The sequence below is a fragment of the Pestalotiopsis fici genome (genome assembly GCF_000516985.1).
Source record: "Pestalotiopsis fici W106-1 unplaced genomic scaffold PFICI_Scf_6, whole genome shotgun sequence".
Taxonomy (NCBI): domain Eukaryota; kingdom Fungi; phylum Ascomycota; class Sordariomycetes; order Amphisphaeriales; family Sporocadaceae; genus Pestalotiopsis; species Pestalotiopsis fici.
In genome coordinates this window covers 3,222,819-3,242,049 of record NW_006917096.1, presented here as the reverse complement: position 1 = coordinate 3,242,049, position 19,231 = coordinate 3,222,819, and the positions used below count along the sequence as shown (strand labels likewise).

At 51.3% G+C, this 19,231-nt stretch overlaps 10 protein-coding genes across 10 annotated transcripts; 4 read left to right on the top strand and 6 right to left on the bottom strand.

The window, feature by feature from the left end:
* Nucleotides 1–699: 699 nt before the first annotated feature.
* PFICI_09452 (uncharacterized protein) lies at nt 700–1,400 on the bottom strand (the record flags this gene model as incomplete). Its single annotated transcript, XM_007838033.1, has 2 exons — nt 700–870; nt 948–1,400. 2 exons carry the CDS (start codon nt 1,398–1,400, stop codon nt 700–702), a joined length of 624 nt encoding a protein of 207 aa, XP_007836224.1.
* A 608-nt stretch (nt 1,401–2,008) lies between these two features.
* Nucleotides 2,009–2,903, top strand: PFICI_09451 (C-8 sterol isomerase; the record flags this gene model as incomplete). The annotated part of the gene is made up of 2 exons (XM_007838032.1): nt 2,009–2,297; nt 2,539–2,903. The coding sequence occupies 2 exons, from the start codon at nt 2,009–2,011 to the stop codon at nt 2,901–2,903; spliced, it is 654 nt and encodes a 217-aa protein (XP_007836223.1).
* A 397-nt stretch (nt 2,904–3,300) lies between these two features.
* Nucleotides 3,301–4,798, bottom strand: PFICI_09450 (uncharacterized protein; the record flags this gene model as incomplete). The annotated part of the gene is made up of 2 exons (XM_007838031.1): nt 3,301–4,709; nt 4,762–4,798. 2 exons carry the CDS (start codon nt 4,796–4,798, stop codon nt 3,301–3,303), a joined length of 1,446 nt encoding a protein of 481 aa, XP_007836222.1.
* A 748-nt stretch (nt 4,799–5,546) lies between these two features.
* On the top strand, nt 5,547–7,963 carry PFICI_09449 (uncharacterized protein; the record flags this gene model as incomplete). Its single annotated transcript, XM_007838030.1, has 5 exons — nt 5,547–5,811; nt 5,867–6,324; nt 6,382–6,816; nt 6,859–7,640; nt 7,864–7,963. The coding sequence occupies 5 exons, from the start codon at nt 5,547–5,549 to the stop codon at nt 7,961–7,963; spliced, it is 2,040 nt and encodes a 679-aa protein (XP_007836221.1).
* A 570-nt stretch (nt 7,964–8,533) lies between these two features.
* Nucleotides 8,534–9,803, bottom strand: PFICI_09448 (uncharacterized protein; the record flags this gene model as incomplete). The annotated part of the gene is made up of 2 exons (XM_007838029.1): nt 8,534–9,687; nt 9,743–9,803. The coding sequence occupies 2 exons, from the start codon at nt 9,801–9,803 to the stop codon at nt 8,534–8,536; spliced, it is 1,215 nt and encodes a 404-aa protein (XP_007836220.1).
* Nucleotides 9,804–10,141: 338 nt separating this feature from the next.
* Nucleotides 10,142–10,984, bottom strand: PFICI_09447 (uncharacterized protein; the record flags this gene model as incomplete). The annotated part of the gene is made up of 1 exon (XM_007838028.1): nt 10,142–10,984. The coding sequence occupies one exon, from the start codon at nt 10,982–10,984 to the stop codon at nt 10,142–10,144; it is 843 nt and encodes a 280-aa protein (XP_007836219.1).
* Nucleotides 10,985–11,636: 652 nt separating this feature from the next.
* Nucleotides 11,637–13,467, top strand: PFICI_09446 (Serine/threonine-protein phosphatase T; the record flags this gene model as incomplete). Its single annotated transcript, XM_007838027.1, has 7 exons — nt 11,637–11,786; nt 11,873–11,953; nt 12,037–12,472; nt 12,529–12,772; nt 12,830–13,191; nt 13,250–13,373; nt 13,431–13,467. The coding sequence occupies 7 exons, from the start codon at nt 11,637–11,639 to the stop codon at nt 13,465–13,467; spliced, it is 1,434 nt and encodes a 477-aa protein (XP_007836218.1).
* Nucleotides 13,468–13,740: 273 nt separating this feature from the next.
* On the bottom strand, nt 13,741–14,181 carry PFICI_09445 (uncharacterized protein; the record flags this gene model as incomplete). Its single annotated transcript, XM_007838026.1, has 1 exon — nt 13,741–14,181. The coding sequence occupies one exon, from the start codon at nt 14,179–14,181 to the stop codon at nt 13,741–13,743; it is 441 nt and encodes a 146-aa protein (XP_007836217.1).
* Nucleotides 14,182–14,684: 503 nt separating this feature from the next.
* On the top strand, nt 14,685–15,237 carry PFICI_09444 (Transcription elongation factor spt-4; the record flags this gene model as incomplete). Its single annotated transcript, XM_007838025.1, has 3 exons — nt 14,685–14,771; nt 14,852–15,105; nt 15,207–15,237. The coding sequence occupies 3 exons, from the start codon at nt 14,685–14,687 to the stop codon at nt 15,235–15,237; spliced, it is 372 nt and encodes a 123-aa protein (XP_007836216.1).
* A 378-nt stretch (nt 15,238–15,615) lies between these two features.
* On the bottom strand, nt 15,616–17,761 carry PFICI_09443 (uncharacterized protein; the record flags this gene model as incomplete). The annotated part of the gene is made up of 2 exons (XM_007838024.1): nt 15,616–17,009; nt 17,086–17,761. The coding sequence occupies 2 exons, from the start codon at nt 17,759–17,761 to the stop codon at nt 15,616–15,618; spliced, it is 2,070 nt and encodes a 689-aa protein (XP_007836215.1).
* Nucleotides 17,762–19,231: the final 1,470 nt, after the last annotated feature.

Here is a 19,231-nt window from a genome sequence, read left to right as displayed (position 1 = left end):
TGACAGACAGCTTCGTCGAAAACAGACGGAGAGAAAGGACAAGTTGGCAATTTGTGAGGAAATTCAATGCGTATTTGCCAAAGACATGGCCAATACTCTACGCACACGGGAAGCTGAAACTTATCCATTTGACCCAGTTTATTTTAGCTTTAGTGTTCGCATTTATTCCTTAATTGCTTCGGGATACCTTGCAACCTTGAGTGGTTTTCTCTTCTACATATCTTTAGTATTGGACTATTCTCCAACTTGCTTCTTCAAGTTGCGCGAATCTCTCCTCACTTGAAACGCTAAACGGCTCAAGTCGACTGTTTTATGAAAACGAATTTCATATTCCTCTCCAGAGACCCATAATTGCGTACCACTAATGTTGTTTGGTGCAGATCAGTTTCTACGTCATTATAGGCTTATGGACCGTGCGCTCGTAAGGCGCTGAGCTCTCATCAGCCTGTCTAGAAGACCAGGAACATTAGGTACTCGGCCATTTCATTAAAATGGCATTTCGTCTCAGGCTATTGGGAATACGAATTGACGAGTATGTGGTTCCCTGACGTTTGCCTGCAGCTGGATGGTATACCTTCTTCGTGGCCATTGTAAGGTGGCGGAGCTGCTTTTCCATGGAGAAGTACAGCTTATTGCAGAAGCGCTTCAAGGTTCGTCAATGGTATCATGGATTTGGTGTGGGTAGAGGGCCATATCTGTTCAAAATGGCTTTGCAACCTTGCGGCTTTCGCTGAGTCCCGTCTCGGCGTCTCTATACTCTTTCCAGCTGACTGGGAACATGGAGTTACCCGCTTCGCTCGTGGCCATGATGACGCCGAGCTCGTTGCTCGCAGTTGAAAGATAATAGTTGGCTTGGTCACCCAAAGAAATCTGCGATCAAACCGCGTTAGCTAGAATCACGAAAAAGGGCCAACAGTCAGGCCTTTTCAGGAATACGAGCTACTCACCACCTGCGCTCTTACGATATCACCCGGTCTGAAGCTCTCGTATATCTTGACCTTGTCCTTCTCTGTAGCCCTGACATCCTGCGAGCGAATGACGCCTTGCCACTCGGCCTCGAGCACAGTCTCGCCCACGACCAGAATTGCGACAGTCGCTTGACGGGGCTGTATCCGTGTCACACGGCACAGCACAATGTTCCCAACTTCGGGCAGCACCTCACGTTTCTCAGAGATGCCGGAGCGCGAGACTGATATCGTGGGAAGGGTAGCAGGAGTCTGAAGGGCCTCGATCTTGGTCAGGCGTTTGGCGGGGCCGGGCGCCTTCTCGGGCTCCTCAATGGCGACTGTGCCTAGGAGCGACGCATACAGATTTGAGTCCTGAATGTGGGTGCCGGCGCCAGCTATGTACTTGTTTGCGGGCCCGAGAAGTTGACCTGGAACTGCGATCGTTTGTGCCATGATCGCTGTCGCTGATGCTTGTCTGTTGAGATTGGTTGTTCGTAACGGCAGACGTCGACAGCTGCGATGGTTGCAAAGTGCGTCTTCGAGACGATTTGACGGGAACCTTTTTTTTTTTTTTTTTTTGGCCCTCTATTTTTCTCCCTTTGGTTTGATAGCTGCAGCTAAAAGCTAATCATTTGAGCTTGCCAGACGCTAAAATCGCAAAAAGCATCGGTGGTTCGAGCTGCTTCAACACCGACGACGTCTCCACTCCAGTCCATCCCACGGATCCCGCGGGGCAGATGCAGGTAAGCTTTTAGAGCCTTGGTGAGCTGTTTGGTCCCTTGGCAAATGGTTATGATCGTAAGAGCCGGAAGACGGAGACCCGGGCACGGGAATTTGCTGGGAATTTGCTGACCGCCTGCCATACTAGAGCATCATGTATTGATATTGCCGGAAGAGGACCCCTATCGTCAACCCTCAATCTCTTTTTCGCGACGGCGTTCAAAAAGTCAATTGTTTCCGGGCCCTTTCAAAAGTTTGTCCTGCACTTCTCCACTACACACCTATTTTTTGCCTTTTTCACGTTTTTTTGTTTGTTTTCTAGGTTTTATCCCGCAGGCGCAATGGCTTCCACGCGGCTTCTGACCTGGATTGCCATCCTCATTGGTGTCTTGACGCCCGTCGTCTACCTCTTGGAGCAGAACCTCGAGTCCTTCTACATCTTTGACAAGGAGCACCTTCACGACCTGGCCAAGCGCGGAATCGCGGCCCATGGCAACGACACGCGGAGCATTGTCAGCTACATCACCACGGAGCTGCATGAAAAGTACCCCAACAATGTCAACTTGGATGTAGAGTACATTTTCAACAATGCCGGTGGTGCCATGGGTGCCATGTACATTATCCATGCCAGTAAGCTTTTTCTTCTTCTTCTCATCTCTCAAGTTGTCTTTCTGCTTGTGTTGCTCTCTTATATGACGAAACACTTTCGGATGTTAAAACAATTGTCAACTGAATTGCGCAAACAATATTATGTTGATATCTCCGTTGCCTTCCTTCTGATCCTAGAGCACACAAATGCCTTTTTGTCACTTGCCGTCAGCTTTTTTATCCGACTATAGAACCTCAAGTCACTGACATGCGACAAATCTAGGTATTACAGAGTATTTGATCATCTTTGGCACTGCCATTGGTACCGAGGGTCACACTGGCCGCCACACGGCTGATGACTACTTCCACATCCTGACGGGTGAGCAGTGGGCCTACACGCCCGGCGAGTACGACCCCGAGATCTACCCGGCCGGGTCGATGCACCACCTCGTCCGCGGCACCGTCAAGCAGTACAAGATGCCCGAGGGCTGCTTTGCCCTCGAGTACGCCCGTGGCTGGATCCCGCCCATGCTCTTCTTTGGCCTGGCCGATGGCCTGTCTTCCACCCTTGACTTCCCTACCCTCTGGAGGACGAGCTACGTTACTGGCCGCGAGATGATTGGCAACTTGCTTCTGGGCAAGTTCTAAAAAAGGAATCTGTTGCCTAGTGAAAAAGTTGCTTGATGACTATTGATCTTGTAATGATACCTCGTGGCGTTGATGATTGATTATCCGCCATCTACGTTGTATAAATTTTTAGCACGTCTAAGTCCCATCATGCTACCAGTCATGAGGACAGTGTCACATAATGCATAATAAGGAAAACTCAAGTTTCGAGTTGATACCCGATAATTAATCTACCATGAAATCATGTCAAAAGTGCACATCTGATGTCTATTTGTTCCCAACCTGGGACTCCAGACAAACGCTACCAACGCCAAGCTTATGCAATAACATCTTTATACGCCAACCAAATGGTCCGGCTTCGCCATCTTTTTCTGTAAATAATCTCATTTTCACTTCAATGTCGCTCTGATATATTAAATCATGCCTTGGCGCCATCCTGTTGCGGAACTGCGGGGTCATCGAACCCCTTCCACTCTTCTTCAGTGTCCTTTTCGGTCTTCTTTCGCGGCTGAGGAGAGGCAGACTTGGACTTCTTCCTCTTTGGTGCGACCTCCTCGCTCGCAGGCTCCTCGGAGGCCTTGCGCTTGGCTGGCGGGCTCTCAATGGACTTGAGCTTGGGCGAAGTCACAGGCTCTGCTCTCTTTGGTGCCTGTGCAGCGCCGGGTTTGGACTTTTCGTGCCATTGCATGAGGGCAGCCTCGACCTGGGGAGCCCAGACCTCTTCGCCCTTCATGATATCATGGTACTCGAGGCAGTTCTCCGTGCCCAGCTTAAAGTCACCTTGCCGCGATCTCGACAGTTCGGCCATCATGGCGCTCGAGCCAATCTTGGCTCCCAGGTCGTGACAGAAACTTCTCACGTAGAAGCCCGAGGTCACAGTCATGCGAATGCGTGCTGCAGGAGGACCCTTGTCGGTCCACGGAGGTGGCGTGTTGGGATCATGCGGAGGCGGGAGCAGGTTCGATCCCTTGCCTTGCTTCTTCTCCGGAGGGTGGTCGCCCAGAGCTCCCGACATCATCATGGGTGGGCTCTTGTCCTTTTTGTGACGCTTGTTGTTCTTGTCATACACCAGTTCGTCAACCCTCTCATCGGCCTTTTGCTTTACTCGCTCATAGCGCTCCAGCGCCGCCTTTTCTTCCTCCTCTTCTTCGGGAGTGCGCTTCTCTTTTGTCATTTGGTCCTTTTCAATCTTCCAGACCTGCTCAGCAAAGCTCTTCTCGAATTGCGTGGCGTCTTCAGCGGGCCATCGGTGGTCATGGGTGCCCGGCTCGTAGTATTCCACCAACTCCAAGTCAGTTACCGTGACTTCTCTAGTGGCAATCTCGCGCGGGATCGGCTTGCCCTCACGGGCGTATTCGTAAAGCGGCTTTCCCTCCATCTTGAGGGCCGAGTAAAGCGGCGGCATTTGCTGCAGTTTACCGCGGAAGCCGTTCAGTGCTTCCTCAACCATTGGCTTTGTAATGTGGTCGTATGACGTCTTCTTGAGAATCTTGCCGACTCTGTCATAGGTATCCGTGCTGGCGCCAAAAAGAACGACCGTCTCGTAGGTCTTGGTACAGTCTAGGAATGATTGCAACGACTTGGTGCCCTTGCCAAGTCCGAGAATGAGCACACCCGTGGCGAGAGGATCCAGAGTGCCGCCATGACCCATCTTGACTCTGATGTCGTTCTTGCCATAACCGCGCCGCCGCTTCTTGGTGTTTGATTCTTGACCTCTCTGGGCTCTCTGCTCGTCGATCATGGGCTTGAAGAACGTAGAAGGATTGAATTGCTCTTGGCAGTCTCGGATGACCTGTGCGGAACTCATGCCTGTAGGCTTGTTGACGGCTGTATTTTTGTCAGTGCTGCTTGCTTGCGCCAAAGCCGGGGTTCGTCTTACCAAATAAACCATCGAGGACGGGCTTTGATGCCGCCATTTTGAAGAGTCTAAATGCTTTCATCCGCGGCGCAACTAATATGAACGGACTAGGCGCAGTGATCGCACTGCAAGAAGTGATTCAAGTGACGCCGTCTGCGATAACACGGGTATGTCGAATGTCCAAGTATTACACAGAAAATTGTTGAGACGCAACTGAATGCGACGCGCGAAGAGGGAAAACTTATTCGAACTTTTCGCGACTCAGAAAAAAAAAATTAGGATCCGAGCCGCTAGAAGCTTTGCGGGGCGTGGATCCTCTAAGGTACAAGGAAGTGTTAAACTGCTGGAAATATTGAAGCTTGTGCTGCACCTAGCACCACCCTGATTGATAAAGTAGAGCTACTGGAACAATCCCTAGTCGTGCATACAAACGCAGCAAATCAACTTGTACCGTCTACTTTGCTCATCACCTCGACTCGACTTCCTCCCGCAACTGCCCCGCCAATCGACCTGTCCGTGTTTGTCGCGTAAAGCCGAACCAGCTTCTACGCGACAAACCAACCGATAGCTCCCACTTACATACTCCGTACATATAACCTTGATTCCACTGGACAATGGAAATGAAGATGCCCAGGCCTTCATGAACGCCAGAATCCACGCGCTTTAGACCGTTACACCATTACGGCATCGATCAACAAATCGCACCTCTTTCAACTTGCCCGCCAGTCTTCAACTTCCAACACCTCCCACTTGCAACTCGCCATACATGAATAAGGCCCTACGCCTTCCCGACGCCCCGCAAAACCATGGCCGGACGACGACGCCTTCGCTCAGGCTCGACATCCACAGTCGCAACCGTTGATGAGCAATCAATCAAATATATAACAGAAAACCAGATCGTGCGACCTCCTGCTGCTGGCACGCAACCGAATGATTGGCCATGTTTCTTGTTAACAGAAGCGGCTGTGTACAACAAGGATGGGCATATGGCCAATTTGCTCGAGGTTGATCTCGAGGGGCCGTTCATGATTCGCGGCATCATGGTTGTTGAACCGGATCAAGGCAGCAACTGTAAGTCTTGTTGGCCTGGGTTGCGAAAATAGCAAGCTCACCATGTGCGCCACAGTGAACAGAGGCTTCCAAAGAACTCGATCCATTTGGGTCGAAATATCTAGGACATACACCTACTCAATCGGTCTCAAGGAAGATTCAGGAACGCCTGTCCTTTGGGCTGCCGGCCAATGTGCCCATTTCGAGATCATCCCATCCGAACGATATGCGCCCATTGCCAACATCATGTTTCAGGGCATCGTTATGCACTACAGCGTACTGGATTTATACGAGGCTGAGCTAGAAGACATGCAAGAGCAGGCGCAAAAGGATCCCAAGCTAAAGAGGCGTACGTTCCGACTGTCAGATGTGAAGCTACCTCTCGAAGATGTGCTTTACAAATATGCTGCTGCCGTCGGCGACGGATCCACATTGGAGGAAGTGACCCAGAGATGTAGAGATCAAGCCGGCTTCCTACTTGCTCAGTTTCCCAAGGGGACGGGTTTTCACACTTGGCTGAGCGGCGAGTTCCCTGTAAGCACAACCGCTTGACAATGTGTTAAATGGTGGACATTGAGCTGACCTTACTAGGACATTACGCAAAGATTGAGGAGGAAGCCCAGTCCATCTGCAAACATCACATTTACAGCACCAGAGGTACCGGCACCAAAGCCAGCCTCCATTCGGCAAAAATCAAGCTCTGCAGATATCCGTGGCTCCCGAGGTAACCCGAAAGCTGTTTCAAGAGACTCTGCTCCGAGAAGGACAAGAGCTGGTACAGCAAGCAGGAGCGAACCTGTTGACTCGGGAAGCGAAGAGCCTCGTGGAGCACGTATTCGTTCATCCAAGGCCCACCAAACGCCCCCAGAACCCGTTGACGAAGTACCCGAGCTGATGGAAGTCGACCAGCATGACTTTGGTCACAAGTCAATAACGCTTCCAGCACGGGCAAAGAGTGAGGCCACTGTATCTACTAGTGAACCACAAGACACTGCTTTGAATGCACTTCTCGAGGTACTAGACGAGGTTTGGCACAGTTATCTCGCAGCCTGGGAATCTGGTGGCAAGCAAAAGAAACATCCAAATTCAATGACTCCCGCCAACTGGCAGACCAAAATCTATACTTCTCTGAGCATCTCGGATTACGCGGCCAAGGCTGAAGTTTTGCAATATCATGCTGCTGACTTGGTCAACCACCTCGGTCCAGAGTGGCACGAGAGTGAGCTCTATAAATGGTGTAAGCAGAATGGACGTAGAAAGCCAAAATACGACCACATCTCGGAGGAGCAGATTTTGCGCATTCGAAAGCGGCAAAAGAAGCCCGCCGCAAAGGCACCACAACCTGTCAAAAGCACGCCTATTGAGACTGGCGGTAAACGACCGCCAAGAGGTCGCCCAAGCGGCAAGGCAGCCGGTCTGCGTCCTTCGTTGGGTGGAAAGAAACGGCCTAGAAGCCAGGAGTTTGATGAGGATGATACGGACATGGACGATCTGGTACTGCCGCAGAAGAAGACGGCCAAAACATCTCAATTCTTCGCAAATGGAGAGGACGATGCGAATTCTTCGGATGATGAAGACCAAAGCGACTCAGCCCGAGAACCACTTACCCGTGTCATCATTCAGGCTGAGCCTCTACCCTCAATAGATCCCACGGGCCCTAATCACACATGGATATGCGAGGAGCCTGATTGCGACTACATTGTCCGAAGCGCTGAAGATGCAGAGGGCCAGGAGCTCATTTCTCAACATTACGACGAACACCAAAGAGAGGCTAGCGATGAGATGAAGGAAAGAGAACTCAGTAAGGTCAATTTGGCCATGCAGGAAAGTCGAGGTCATCTACCGATCAAGTATGCCTATTTCCCCCCATCCTATTTCATTAAAGTTCATTATCACCCAGTCCCCACGCGGCCTAGTGGCAAGAGCAACTCCATGCGCCCTTCTTGACTACACTGGCATTTGTTCTCCTTTTGTACGACTGGGGAACGCAATGGGCTCGCAGGAGTGTCCCTATTCAAGCGACATGACTTTAACTCATTTCGGTGCCCGGGAGTTTCTAACATTTGCTCACAGTCACCTGCTGGACAAGATCCGCAAAGCCAACACTGGGAAAAGCTCGGCGATCAATGGTCGCCCGGTTCCTCAGCCGATCAAAAAGTCTCTGCTCATATGATTAATCTCTCGTATCCCACCTGCAAATCATGGGGGAGCGAGCTCATAGGAAGAGCTGGGAGAAACCTTGCAGGATTGCCAGTTCTCAACCAACACTCGAACCGTTTACCGAATCTCTTCTTTTGCTTATTAGACTCGAAATGAATGATACCTCACGGCATGGATGACTGGCATGGATGGCGTTTGGAGATTGGGTGGAGTTTTTTTCTCTGAGAAGCCGAAAGCCATAAGCATTGTGCTGGCATATTTCAGATAGTGTTACGACAGCAAGTATAGCGCTCGGTCGGTGTGCCGTGGCGACTACGAAATCACTACTATGACTGAACTCGCAGATGTGTTGCAGATGAATAAATCGCACGATCACGAATCAACTTGCTAGCCGGCCTTCTTCTGTTCCTTTTCATATTCCATAACAACCATGTAATGCTCGGTGTACGGTTCTACGAAGCCTGCACAGATTATAGATGTAGCTCGTACGCGGCATCCTGGAACCTGACACCAACATTATGCCCGGGTATATTAAAAGTGTTGATTTAATCATACCCACTTGTCAAAACTCTACCCTGCTATGTCATAGTCTAGATTTGCTCTTAAGAATAAGACCGCCCCCTTCAACCTCGAAATCCTTCCCTCTGCTCCAGCCAAACCATTTCTGCAGTGCTTCCTCGCCGCCTTGACCAGGACTGAGCGGATGACCCTCGTACCCGTTGCCTGGGGCGCCGAGACCCTGACCCTGCGCGCTGGGGTCCGTCACTCCTTGGGTCACGGCCAACATGGGCGTATCCCTGAGTCCGACGGGTGGTCGCTGATCACCCTCGCGACCCGGCTGGGATTCAAGTTCCGGATACTCCAGCACGGGCGTGCAGCAGGCGTCGGTGCCGTCAAAGATACCTTCCCACTCGGCTCGTGTCTTGGATTTGAAGGTGGCCTCGAATTGTTGCTTCATCTCGGGCCATACGGCGCGGTCGTACCGCCTCTGGTTCCAGCTCTTGTCGAGGCCGAGGCCCTTGATCAAGACGGCGTAAAATTGCGGCTCCAGCGCGCCAACAGCCATGTATTTGCCATCCTTGGTCTCATAAGTATCGTAGTATGGACACCCGCCGTCTAAAACATTCTTGCCACGGCCCGCGTTGCCAAGGGGCGTCTTGAGGGCCTGACGCGGGAATGTAGTTAGGTACGAGGCCCCATCGACCATGTTTGCCTCAACCACTTGGCCTTTGCCCGACGACAGACGTGCAATGACGGCGAGCAGGATACCTTGAAAGAGCATTGCGCCACCGCCAGCGAAATCCGCCAGAATATTCCAAGGCGCATGCGGCTTCTCATCGTCGCGGCCGAGCACGGAAAGGACACCAGAGACGGCCAAGTAGTTGATATCATGGCCAGCCATGGCTGCGTATTTCCCGTCACGGCGGAAGCCGGTCATGCGCCCGTATATAATCCTGGGGTTGATGGCCGCGAGCACGTCGGGCCCGAGTCCGAGTTTTTCTAGGACGCCCGGCCGGAATGGATCAATGATGATATCCGCGGATTTGGCGAGCTCCTTGATCAGACTGATGCCGTGGGCAGACTTCAAGTCAACGGCTATAGAGGATTTGTTCCGCACCAGCATGTCCTCAGTAGGTGGTAGTTTCGCGCCGGGGGTATGCGTTTTTCCCGGAATTGCACGGTCAATGCGAAGCACATTGGCCCCGGCATCTGCGAGCAGAAGACCGGCGAACGGGCCTTGATAATAATGAGTATACTATTTTTCCAGATCAAATTCGAACTCTATACTGACCTGGGGCGAGTCCGGCAAACTCCAGGACTTTTAGTCCTTTAAGCGGTGGTGGTCCAACCATGTTTTCCGCTAATACCGGGGTTATTTGCAGGCTGGTCTTGAATTGAGACTACGAATTTTCAAGGTTGCGGGAATGAACGAAGATCAATTGTCGTTCAAACGTGAGCAGCAAAGGAAATGTTCATTAAGAGTTCGCGCGGCGGATCTGCATAACCGCGGGGCAGTTGTTTGGTATCCTTGGAGAACCGAGGCTTGAAAAGTGATTTGCTCCCATATTGTCGGGAAGGACGAATGTGGGGTAACTTGGAGTAGAGATGACTCCCTGGTCTCTATACTCTCCGTGGGGTGCAACTTTGGTATACTAGGCCGCAAGCCGGTTGAAATGTTGGGGGGGAAAGCTCATTTGGCGGAACCTTTCTTCTTGCTGGATTGTTGCTCTGTCACGAGTCCAGCTTTAACGAAAGCATCTCTTGCAGCCTGGTTGATGAGAGCAAATCGGCGTGGTCCCAGTTTGTGACCTCCATACCACCGAGAGACGATTACCATTACATCCCAGAGATCCATAAGCTGCATAAGATGCAATAATCGACTGCCAGCAGCTGTTTCTCCATCATCGTCGCAATCTTGAAAAGTGGTGCCATTTGGTCCTTTAATGCGCCAAGCAGTCATGTTATGAGTCGCAACGCGAGCTTTCTTGTCTGTGGCAAGTAGGTGCTGGACGTATCCTTCTGCTTGTGTCACTGATGTAACGGGAGCACAACGGGCCAGAAATGTTGATCTGAGCTCGACAAAAGGGTCCGAAAGAATCCAGGGCGGTTCCGGCATGTTGAGCAGGTCCTGGGTGGGTTGAGCATCTTCGGCTGCTTCTTCAGCATAGGCCTCAAATGTCTCCTCCTCCTCAGCTTCTTCTGGGACGACGGATTCTTCCAAGCGTCGCTTTAGTTCCTCAATGGCATCAAACAGACAGACCATACCAGGTTCATACACAGAGCCAATGACTTCACGAAAAAGAGACAATTCCCTCGCAGCATCACCACGCCTGCCATGTTCTCCAGTACTGTTAGTACCAATGACACTTGGGGGTTCGGCGGGATACGCAGGCGGGAATTGAATACGAAGAGAAGACGATTCCTCTGGTGGCGTCAAGATGTAAACGCTTGGATCGTCGCTGGCCTGGACTAAGCACCCATCGCCGTAAATGGAGTTGATGGCCTCGACTTCGTCCCTGAGCTCTTCTGACATGATGCCCCCCTCCCTAGGTGGAAACTCTTTGTGATCCGTAAAGGGGCCAGAGAAAAGAAACTGTGCGAGACTTTATGAATGCTGGCTGCAAGGTTACAGTAAAAGTCGCATTGCTAGATACACACACAAGTTGTTCTTTGGTCCTATGAGAGACATGGCGAACCTTCAAATTGATAAACAAAAAAAATGCCCCGCCATTAAAATGGTCGAGACGGAACGGCAGCGACGCAGGGACGGAGAGGTTGCGCTAAAGTCAGATAAGCTAGACCAAAGACGGCTAGATCTCGGCTCATAGCGTTTTATTTTCAGATAAAGTCCATTCATGGGGGCCTGTTAAGGCACCGAGCGCCCGCCAACAAGCATTTTGTCTACTAGCCGAGTCCCCACGAACCGCGTTCGGAGGTAAGTTTCCAGAGCCTGGAATATTCGGCCTTGGGGTTTCCATTCTTCGATCTCGTCTCGATTCTGCGTGTCGCCACAACCTTCTCGACAGCAAATCAGGTGCTGGGAGTGCAAGACAAGACCGTCAACAGCACTATTTGATGCTCATTGCGACACTGGAAAATATAGTCATTGAAATTGACTAGATTCGTCCGAGCTCAGCCTGCTTATCTTCAGCTATACCAACCCTTTGCCCAGCAAACCTCCCAACATGGCATCCCCCACCGAGCAGGCTGTCGCTTTCAAGAATGAAGGAAACAAGGCCTTTTCTTCGCACGACTGGCCCAAGGCCATTGAGCTCTACACTAAGGCCATTGAACTGAATGACAAGGAGCCGACCTTTTACTTGAACAGAGCCCAGGTTCGTCGCCCGTCGCCCGTCGCGAGCCTCGACCCCGCCACCCACCAAACATACAGTGCTCGCGTGACTGACACAAGGTATCATAGGCCAACATCAAGTCGGAAGCATACGGTTATGCCATTGCAGATGCAACGAAGGCGATAGAGCTCAACCCCAAGCTCGTCAAGGTCAGTTGGTCAACTACACCCAGTGCCGCAAGCCGGCGCAAAGCCTTGGTTACCTATTCACTGACACCAGTCGACCCCCACAGGCTTACTTTCGCCGCGCCGTTGCCTACGCCGCCATCTTGAAGCCAAAGGATGCGCTCCCGGATTTCAAGGAGTGCGTCAGGCTCGACCCCAGCAACAAAGATGCCAAGGTTAAGCTTGCCGAGTGCCAGAAGATTGTGCGCCAGCTCAACTTCTTCGCCGCTATCGAATTGCAAGATGAGCCCTCTGCTGCCGAAGGCCTCGACCTGGACTCCATGGTTGTCGAGCCCGACTACGATGGTGTCAAGCTGGGAGACGAAATGACACAAGAATTCGTCGACGACATGATCGAGCGTTTCAAGAACGGCAAGAAGATTCACAAGAAATACGTGTACCAAATCATCATCGCCGTCAAGAAGATTGTGTATGATGAGGCTACCATGGTGGAAATGAAAATCCCCGATGATGTCAAACTCACCGTCTGCGGTGATACCCACGGTAAGGGAGAGCGGCGCTTGAGATGCATATGTGCATGTGCTAACTTAATGTTGCAGGCCAGTACTTTGATCTGCTGGAGCTTTTCAGATTGAATGGCCGCCCAGCCGAGAAGCACTGGTACCTCTTCAATGGTGATTTCGTCGATCGAGGCTCATGGTCGAGCGAGATCGCCTTGTTATTGTACGCTTACAAGTGGCTGCGACCCCACGGCTTGTACTTGAACCGTGGCAACCACGAGACAGACGACATGAACAAGGTTTATGGCTTCGAGGGCGAGTGCAAGGCCAAGTACAATGAGCGGTAAGGACTGTGCTGTGAAGTCGGCGCTTTTTGCTCGGCTGCTAATGAACTTTGTAGAGTGTTCAAGCTATTCTCCGAGAGTTTCTCGGCGCTGCCGCTGGCCACGTTGATCGGCGACAAGTACCTGGTCCTCCACGGAGGTCTCTTCTCAGACGACAACATCACCCTTGACGATATCCGGAAACTCAACAGACACAGCCAGCGCCAGCCAGGCCAATCCGGTCTTATGATGGAGATGCTCTGGACTGACCCCCAGACAGCTCCTGGCCGCGGACCTAGCAAGAGAGGTGTCGGCATGCAGTTCGGACCCGATGTTACGAAGCGATTCTGTGACAGGAACGGACTCGACGCCATTATCCGAAGTCACGAGGTCAGAATGGACGGCTACGAGGAGGAACACGACGGAAAGTGCATTACTGGTATGAAAACAAAAGTCAAAAGTCCTTTTACTACGACGTGAAACTAATATTCTTCTAGTCTTCTCGGCACCAAAGTACTGTGATCAGACGGAGAACCGCGGTGCTTACATCAACATTGGACCAGATTACAAGCTGCAATTCAACCAGTTTGATGCAGTGCCCCATCCCAACATCAAGCCTATGTAGGTTGCCATCCAATGCTAGTTGATCGCGAGACAACAAACTAACAACCCTCCCAGGGCATACGCACAGAGCTCGTTGATGTCTATGGCGTAGAGATAGCCGGTATTTGACTGTATCATTTGGCATTTGTGATGATGATGAGGAGATGGGCATGGCAATTTTCTGCATATAATGATTGCATCATCTGGAAGCATTGGCGTTCAGGGGCTCCAAAGGGAATGAAACAGAAAAGGAGGTAGACATACCCTGATAAGACAGACCAGATACATGATAATGAATCGGAGCCATAGATGCTCTGTTCTTCCAGTCATGTATATATGTGGGTCTCTCTTGAGTGAAGCATGTGTGATGTGACCATTTCTACAATCATCCTCTCCAAAGTTGCTCAGCACCTTCGCTTCCGACCAAGCTGCCCAGCCAATCCGAGCATCCTCTGACCCTCAAGGTCGAGTGAGTGCCACCCTCGTAGGTTCCCTGCCATGCCGTGATGGCAGCTGCAAATGCGCTCAAGTCATCGCGCGGTATCCTCAACCAGCAACTAGGTCCCTCAACCTTGAGGATGTCAATGGAGATGGCTTGGCCAGACACGCCCAGGAACTGCTTCAGCGCCGCCGAGCAGTAGGAGCGCACCTGTATGGCGTCGAGCTCCAGGGCTTCTAACGAGTTCTTGCGCATGGCCTCGAGATGGGCGTAGGAGAATGGAGGGGCTCTAATGGTGCATGTTGCCAGTTCCTGGGCCTTGTGCGATTTTGATGTCGCTGCCGTGCTGCTGATGCTGGTGATTGTAGTGTTACCTGGCTCAGCCATGGTGTGAAGTACTTTGAGTTTGGTGTTTCTCGCAGGTATTTGGCAGTGTAGGTGGATAGAAAGAGAGAAGAAATTCGTCCCTGGTGGCAAACAAGTCAAAAAGAATTATGAATGAGGTTGTACTTGTTAATCCAGTCACTTATTGTCCAGACATGTGAATTTTGCGGCTCGTTTCTTTAATCTGAGCTTTCCCCGGAATTCTGAGCCCCACTTGGACTCAATTATTTTAGGTCGGCCAGCCAGGTACCTCTCGTACCTACGTACCCTTCCAAACCACCTTCAGAAGCATATCGATACCGCTAGCTAGCCATTGTCCAGAACATAAATAACATCACTCCTGTCGACGACTGCTACCGTCCTGCAACCCACGACTGAGCAAGTAACACACGGAAAGCCCTGATCCGGCACCTCATTCCTGCCCCATCCCGTCCGATTACCCATACAACCTCGCCGCGCATACTCAGAGTACCGAGACGAACGAGGACGCGATCGACCTTGCGAACATGGAACGAGGAGGTAACTTTGTTGCGCCCGGCCAGCAGCGCTACCTGCGCGCCTGCATGGTGTGCTCAATCGTCATGACACAAACAGTGAGTCTTCATCTCTGTCTATTATCGATCTCGAATATCCCACCAAAAGCTGACATGACATCTTCCTTTTCCTGTCGTAGCGGTTCCGCCACGAAGGCTGTCCCAACTGCGAAGAATACCTCCACCTCAAGGGCGACACGGACGCCATCGACTCGTGCACGTCGCAGGTGTTCGAGGGCCTCATCACCCTGGCCAACCCGGCCAAGAGCTGGGTCGCAAAGTGGCAGCGACTCGATACCTATGTCCAGGGCGTCTATGCCACCAAGGTCTCGGGCCAGCTGCCCGAGGAGGTGCGCACCGCCATTGAGGAGGAGTACCGAATCACATATATCCCGTAAGTCTTTCCTAGTGACCCTCCCCGGCTCCCCCGTGATGGAAGGGCTCTCGCTTGGGAGAGAGAGAGAGAAAGGTGATACTTACACACTTTGAATATAGGAGAGACGGCAGTGCGGTCGAGACTGAGTAGAGCCAGTCCGGCCTTGACGGACTCGGTAGGGGTCATTAGTGAGGGCAAGATTTGATAGATTGCGCGACAAAAAACAGCATCTCAAGGCGCATTTGGTATTGCAATTGGTACTGGGGGCAAAGTGACAAGCGACATTTGTTTTATTTCACTTTTTTAAGAGGTAAATCACAACTGAGAATACTACTTCTTACAGATTCTGTATTGTTTGATTAAGCTTACGATTCTTTCTTCGACAAGCGTCTCATTTTCGACCGCGCAGAGAACATCAAGAATCTTGACTCTAATTCCTAGAAGTCGAGCGTTCACATTACTTTATTGACTCAAAACCAGGGTACTCTAAACGAAATAGTGACTCTCTTTTTCAAGGTCTTGTCGCTATCAAAAATCACCGTTGGCTCGCTTGTGGTGATTGTAGAATCGAGTCCTTGGTGTTACTGTTTCCAAGTCGGCTGATTTCAGAGAAGACATGTCAGTATGTCTCTTCAGATTGACCAGCGACTTTTCCAAGAGGCTCAATGAGGGCGATACAAGTGCTTTTGACGTGTCTATGGGACTGAGCGCTCCGTAATCCTTGAAGATGTCGGCCTCCCAGTCCTCAATCATGCCGTTGATCTCATTGACTACCACGCTGTTCCCGCGAATGCTGCGTCTAAACTTGGGATTCGGGCTCATCATATTGCCCTCTGCCCCTTTTGTCAGCAGGCGAAGCGGTTGGATCGAGCCGTCGCCGCCGAGACTAAAGTGAGACGGGAGTGCCCCAAACTGCTGCATGGTTCCGCTCGCCGGTGATGGTTCGCCATAGTCGGAATCGGATCCATCTACCACATCTAGGGGGGAAGCATTAGAGATTTGGCATTCGGCAATGTGACTTATCCTTGTTTTCTGCCGTGGTGGAGCGGATCCTGGGCGCAGTGGTTCGTCTTCGACCTGAAGCCGTCTCCGGCTGGCCAAAGTGCTCTCTTTTGTTTTACCCAACCTGAACCTGCTGTCGAGCACGTGTGATTTAGTTCCTATAGGGACATGGACTTCCTTCTTGGTCTCGTTACTGGCCGTCTGGTTGCCCGGTGGACTTTCTGCTGTACGGTTCGTTTGGTCGGTTAGGCCCGGTAGAGTAAAGCGACTGATGTTTGGCACCAGGTCGCTATTTCGACAAGCATTACAGAAGCCGCTTTCCCGCTCCTCGGAGTATTGCAGAGTTCCCCGGTGTTCCTCTCGGGGCGTTCCACGGCTGGAGGGACGCGGTCTCTTGCCACCAATCATGCACCCGGGACAGAGCAAGCCTGGTGTATCGGGAAGCGCCTTGTCGATTGGTGTAAACGTCTTGAAATCAGTGGCAATACTTGACCCCGTGGGAGGCACCAGATCCGGCACATTTGCACTACCTGGAACCTCATCTTCCCAGATCGCGCCCGACAGCGGGTCCGTCTCGGCATCGCTGGGCGAATCCGTGATTGTGGACCTGCTCGAGTAGCGAGGCCGCGCCAAGGGCATTTTGGGAGTAGTGGTAGCCGGTCTTGAGGGAACCGCTGTCCTTGTCGGACCGGACTCTCGACGGTACACACTCGACGGCAGAAGCACGGGCAGGTCTTCGTATACCGCATTCAGGGTGTCGTGATAGCGCACGCTCCCGCCATCGAGGGCGCCGAGGTCTGCTATTATGCCACTCGACATGTCAGCCATGGATATGGGCGCCCAGTGTTCTTTGAAACGTTCCATGGGGAGTTCACGCCCAAAGGCGCCGTCGAAGCCGATCATGATGCTTCGCGGGCCCACTGAAAGGCACAGTATTAGTGATTTGCGACATCGTAGATCTGTGAATATCTGCATCACGCGATATCAATTACTTACTTGACATGGTGCTCAATTGGGCCATTGAGGCCGCCGGCGAAACCAACATCGCCGTATCAGGTCTCGAAGAATAATTAGCAGTGCTACTTTGGCGATCAGTCTCTCTGTTCTGGTTTGATATTGGCGGTCCGTTATCTGGTTTTACTCTTCTCGGCGCCGGTTTCGACCTCCGGACAGGTATATGTTCATTCTTCTTGGCAGTATTCATGTCCAGGGGCTGTGCCCATGGTACGGGATAAAAGCCCACGTCGCTCCACGGGTGGTGCTTGTGAGCATAGTAAGACACGCTCATATCTTCCATGGGGGCGACCAACTGCGAAACCCGCCCGGGCACCTCTTGTTTGCCAGCTCTGGCCGCTCCAGCGGGTTGGCGAGCGGCATCCGTAGTGTGTCTTTGATACTGCTTCTGCGGATGAAAGGGTACGGTAGGAGATGTAAAGATTGTGCCCGACGGTGGCGGTGGTGGTTGGCTCTGGGTCGACGACGTCGTCTTTCGCGACTCTTGTCGCCTGTGGCGGAACGAGCCTCTTATGCCTCGGAATCTGCTGCTTGCGCTGGGATGCGATTCCCCGCCGCCACCGCTCGGTAGTAATTGTTCGGAAAGCGCCTGTCGTGTTGGTGCTGGAATAGGTTTCGGCGTCGTGGTTTGGTGTTTATTCTCGTGGGCGGAGGTCATGGACTGAGTGTCCGGGTCTTCTCTTGCCCTCATGCACACCCTCTTGTGCTTTACAAATCAAATGGTTGATGTATAATTCGACGTGACTTTTCGGTATATTTTTGGACAGTAATTCTGTCTCAAACGTGATGAGTGTATGCTCTAGATGTGTTACTGGGTCGGTCGTGGCTCTAGACTTACTATTACAGCTGCTTACTCGCTGCGCGACACAAAGGGAGAAAAGTATAATGAGCCATTCGCGGTCATAAAAAACCTTGGTTCATTCTCAAGAGGCGTTTATAAATCAAAATCTTCTTTGCCTTCCTTTTGCACCCTCTTTATTGTCATTTTGTCATCACGAGTCGCGATAAAGTCGGATTGTTGGTCAAGTTCAAAATCTTGGAAGACAAAGACTGACAAGCAACAATTGGAGGTTGCAGTGTAAACAATGCAGTAATTGAGACATCCTTGTTCGTTGGCCGAGTTCTGTTGCTTGGAAGAATTCTGCTGAGTGCCTAGGCGAGAAGAAAAAGAAATGAGGCAGTGTGCGTCGTCACCATCTATTGCAGACTTGGAGCGAGTAACATGACCAGGCGCTTGTTAGTAGTAAGCCACCATGGAGACACCTGCGACTTGCATCTACCTATATAGAAAGGTACATACACTGCAGTGGAATAATTGTTTAGATGTGGCAGATATGTTGTTGCAGTCTGATATCACTGTTTCAATAAGGCGCCTACTTTATCTATAGCCTCGAGTGCTCCCTCCAAAAGCTTTTGCCAATAAGATCGAAGTGTTTTTGTGTAATTCCACTGTTTTGCTATGAGAATGCTAATTTAATTTGATAGCGTGAGGGAAGAGAGTGGCACGATAGCCTATGTATGACCAGCATCACATGAGTCTGCCACCAATACCCTTACAAACTGAACAGATTCCACGCACAGTCTGGGGACGATATATCTTGTAGCGCGTCATCAATTGGTACTCTCTAACATATAGAAATGTGCCAGAGAATGGGGCTTTGAAGCCAGTTTGAACTGGCCTCTGAAGACCACGCCTAACGGGAGCAGAATATCTACTCTTTGCTTGATGAGTTATGACATTGTTATACCAAAATGTTGAAGTGGGTGCGTCACTATCTCTAAGAACAAACAGTTTGAGGCTGTTATTCAGGATACACTCGCAATGATTCAAACAGGCATGGACTCATCTTTCCAAGAGGTTCTGAGGGAGCCCGACAATACAGCTCTATCTTGAACCGCAAATTGGGATGGCCAATCGCCTCCGACCCTTCTCTGTCGATATGGAGCCACTTCGTCCTGAGTCGTGCTACCACGCGGCAATAGCCAGCCCAGGGCACGTGATAATTCTCATGTCTGAGGATGACATTCATATTGACAACGAGCAAATCTCGATTGCATATCAGCTTCGCTTTGCCGGTATAATGCCGCAATGGTGAATTGCCGAGTAGAAGGTCCCTGAAATAGCTTA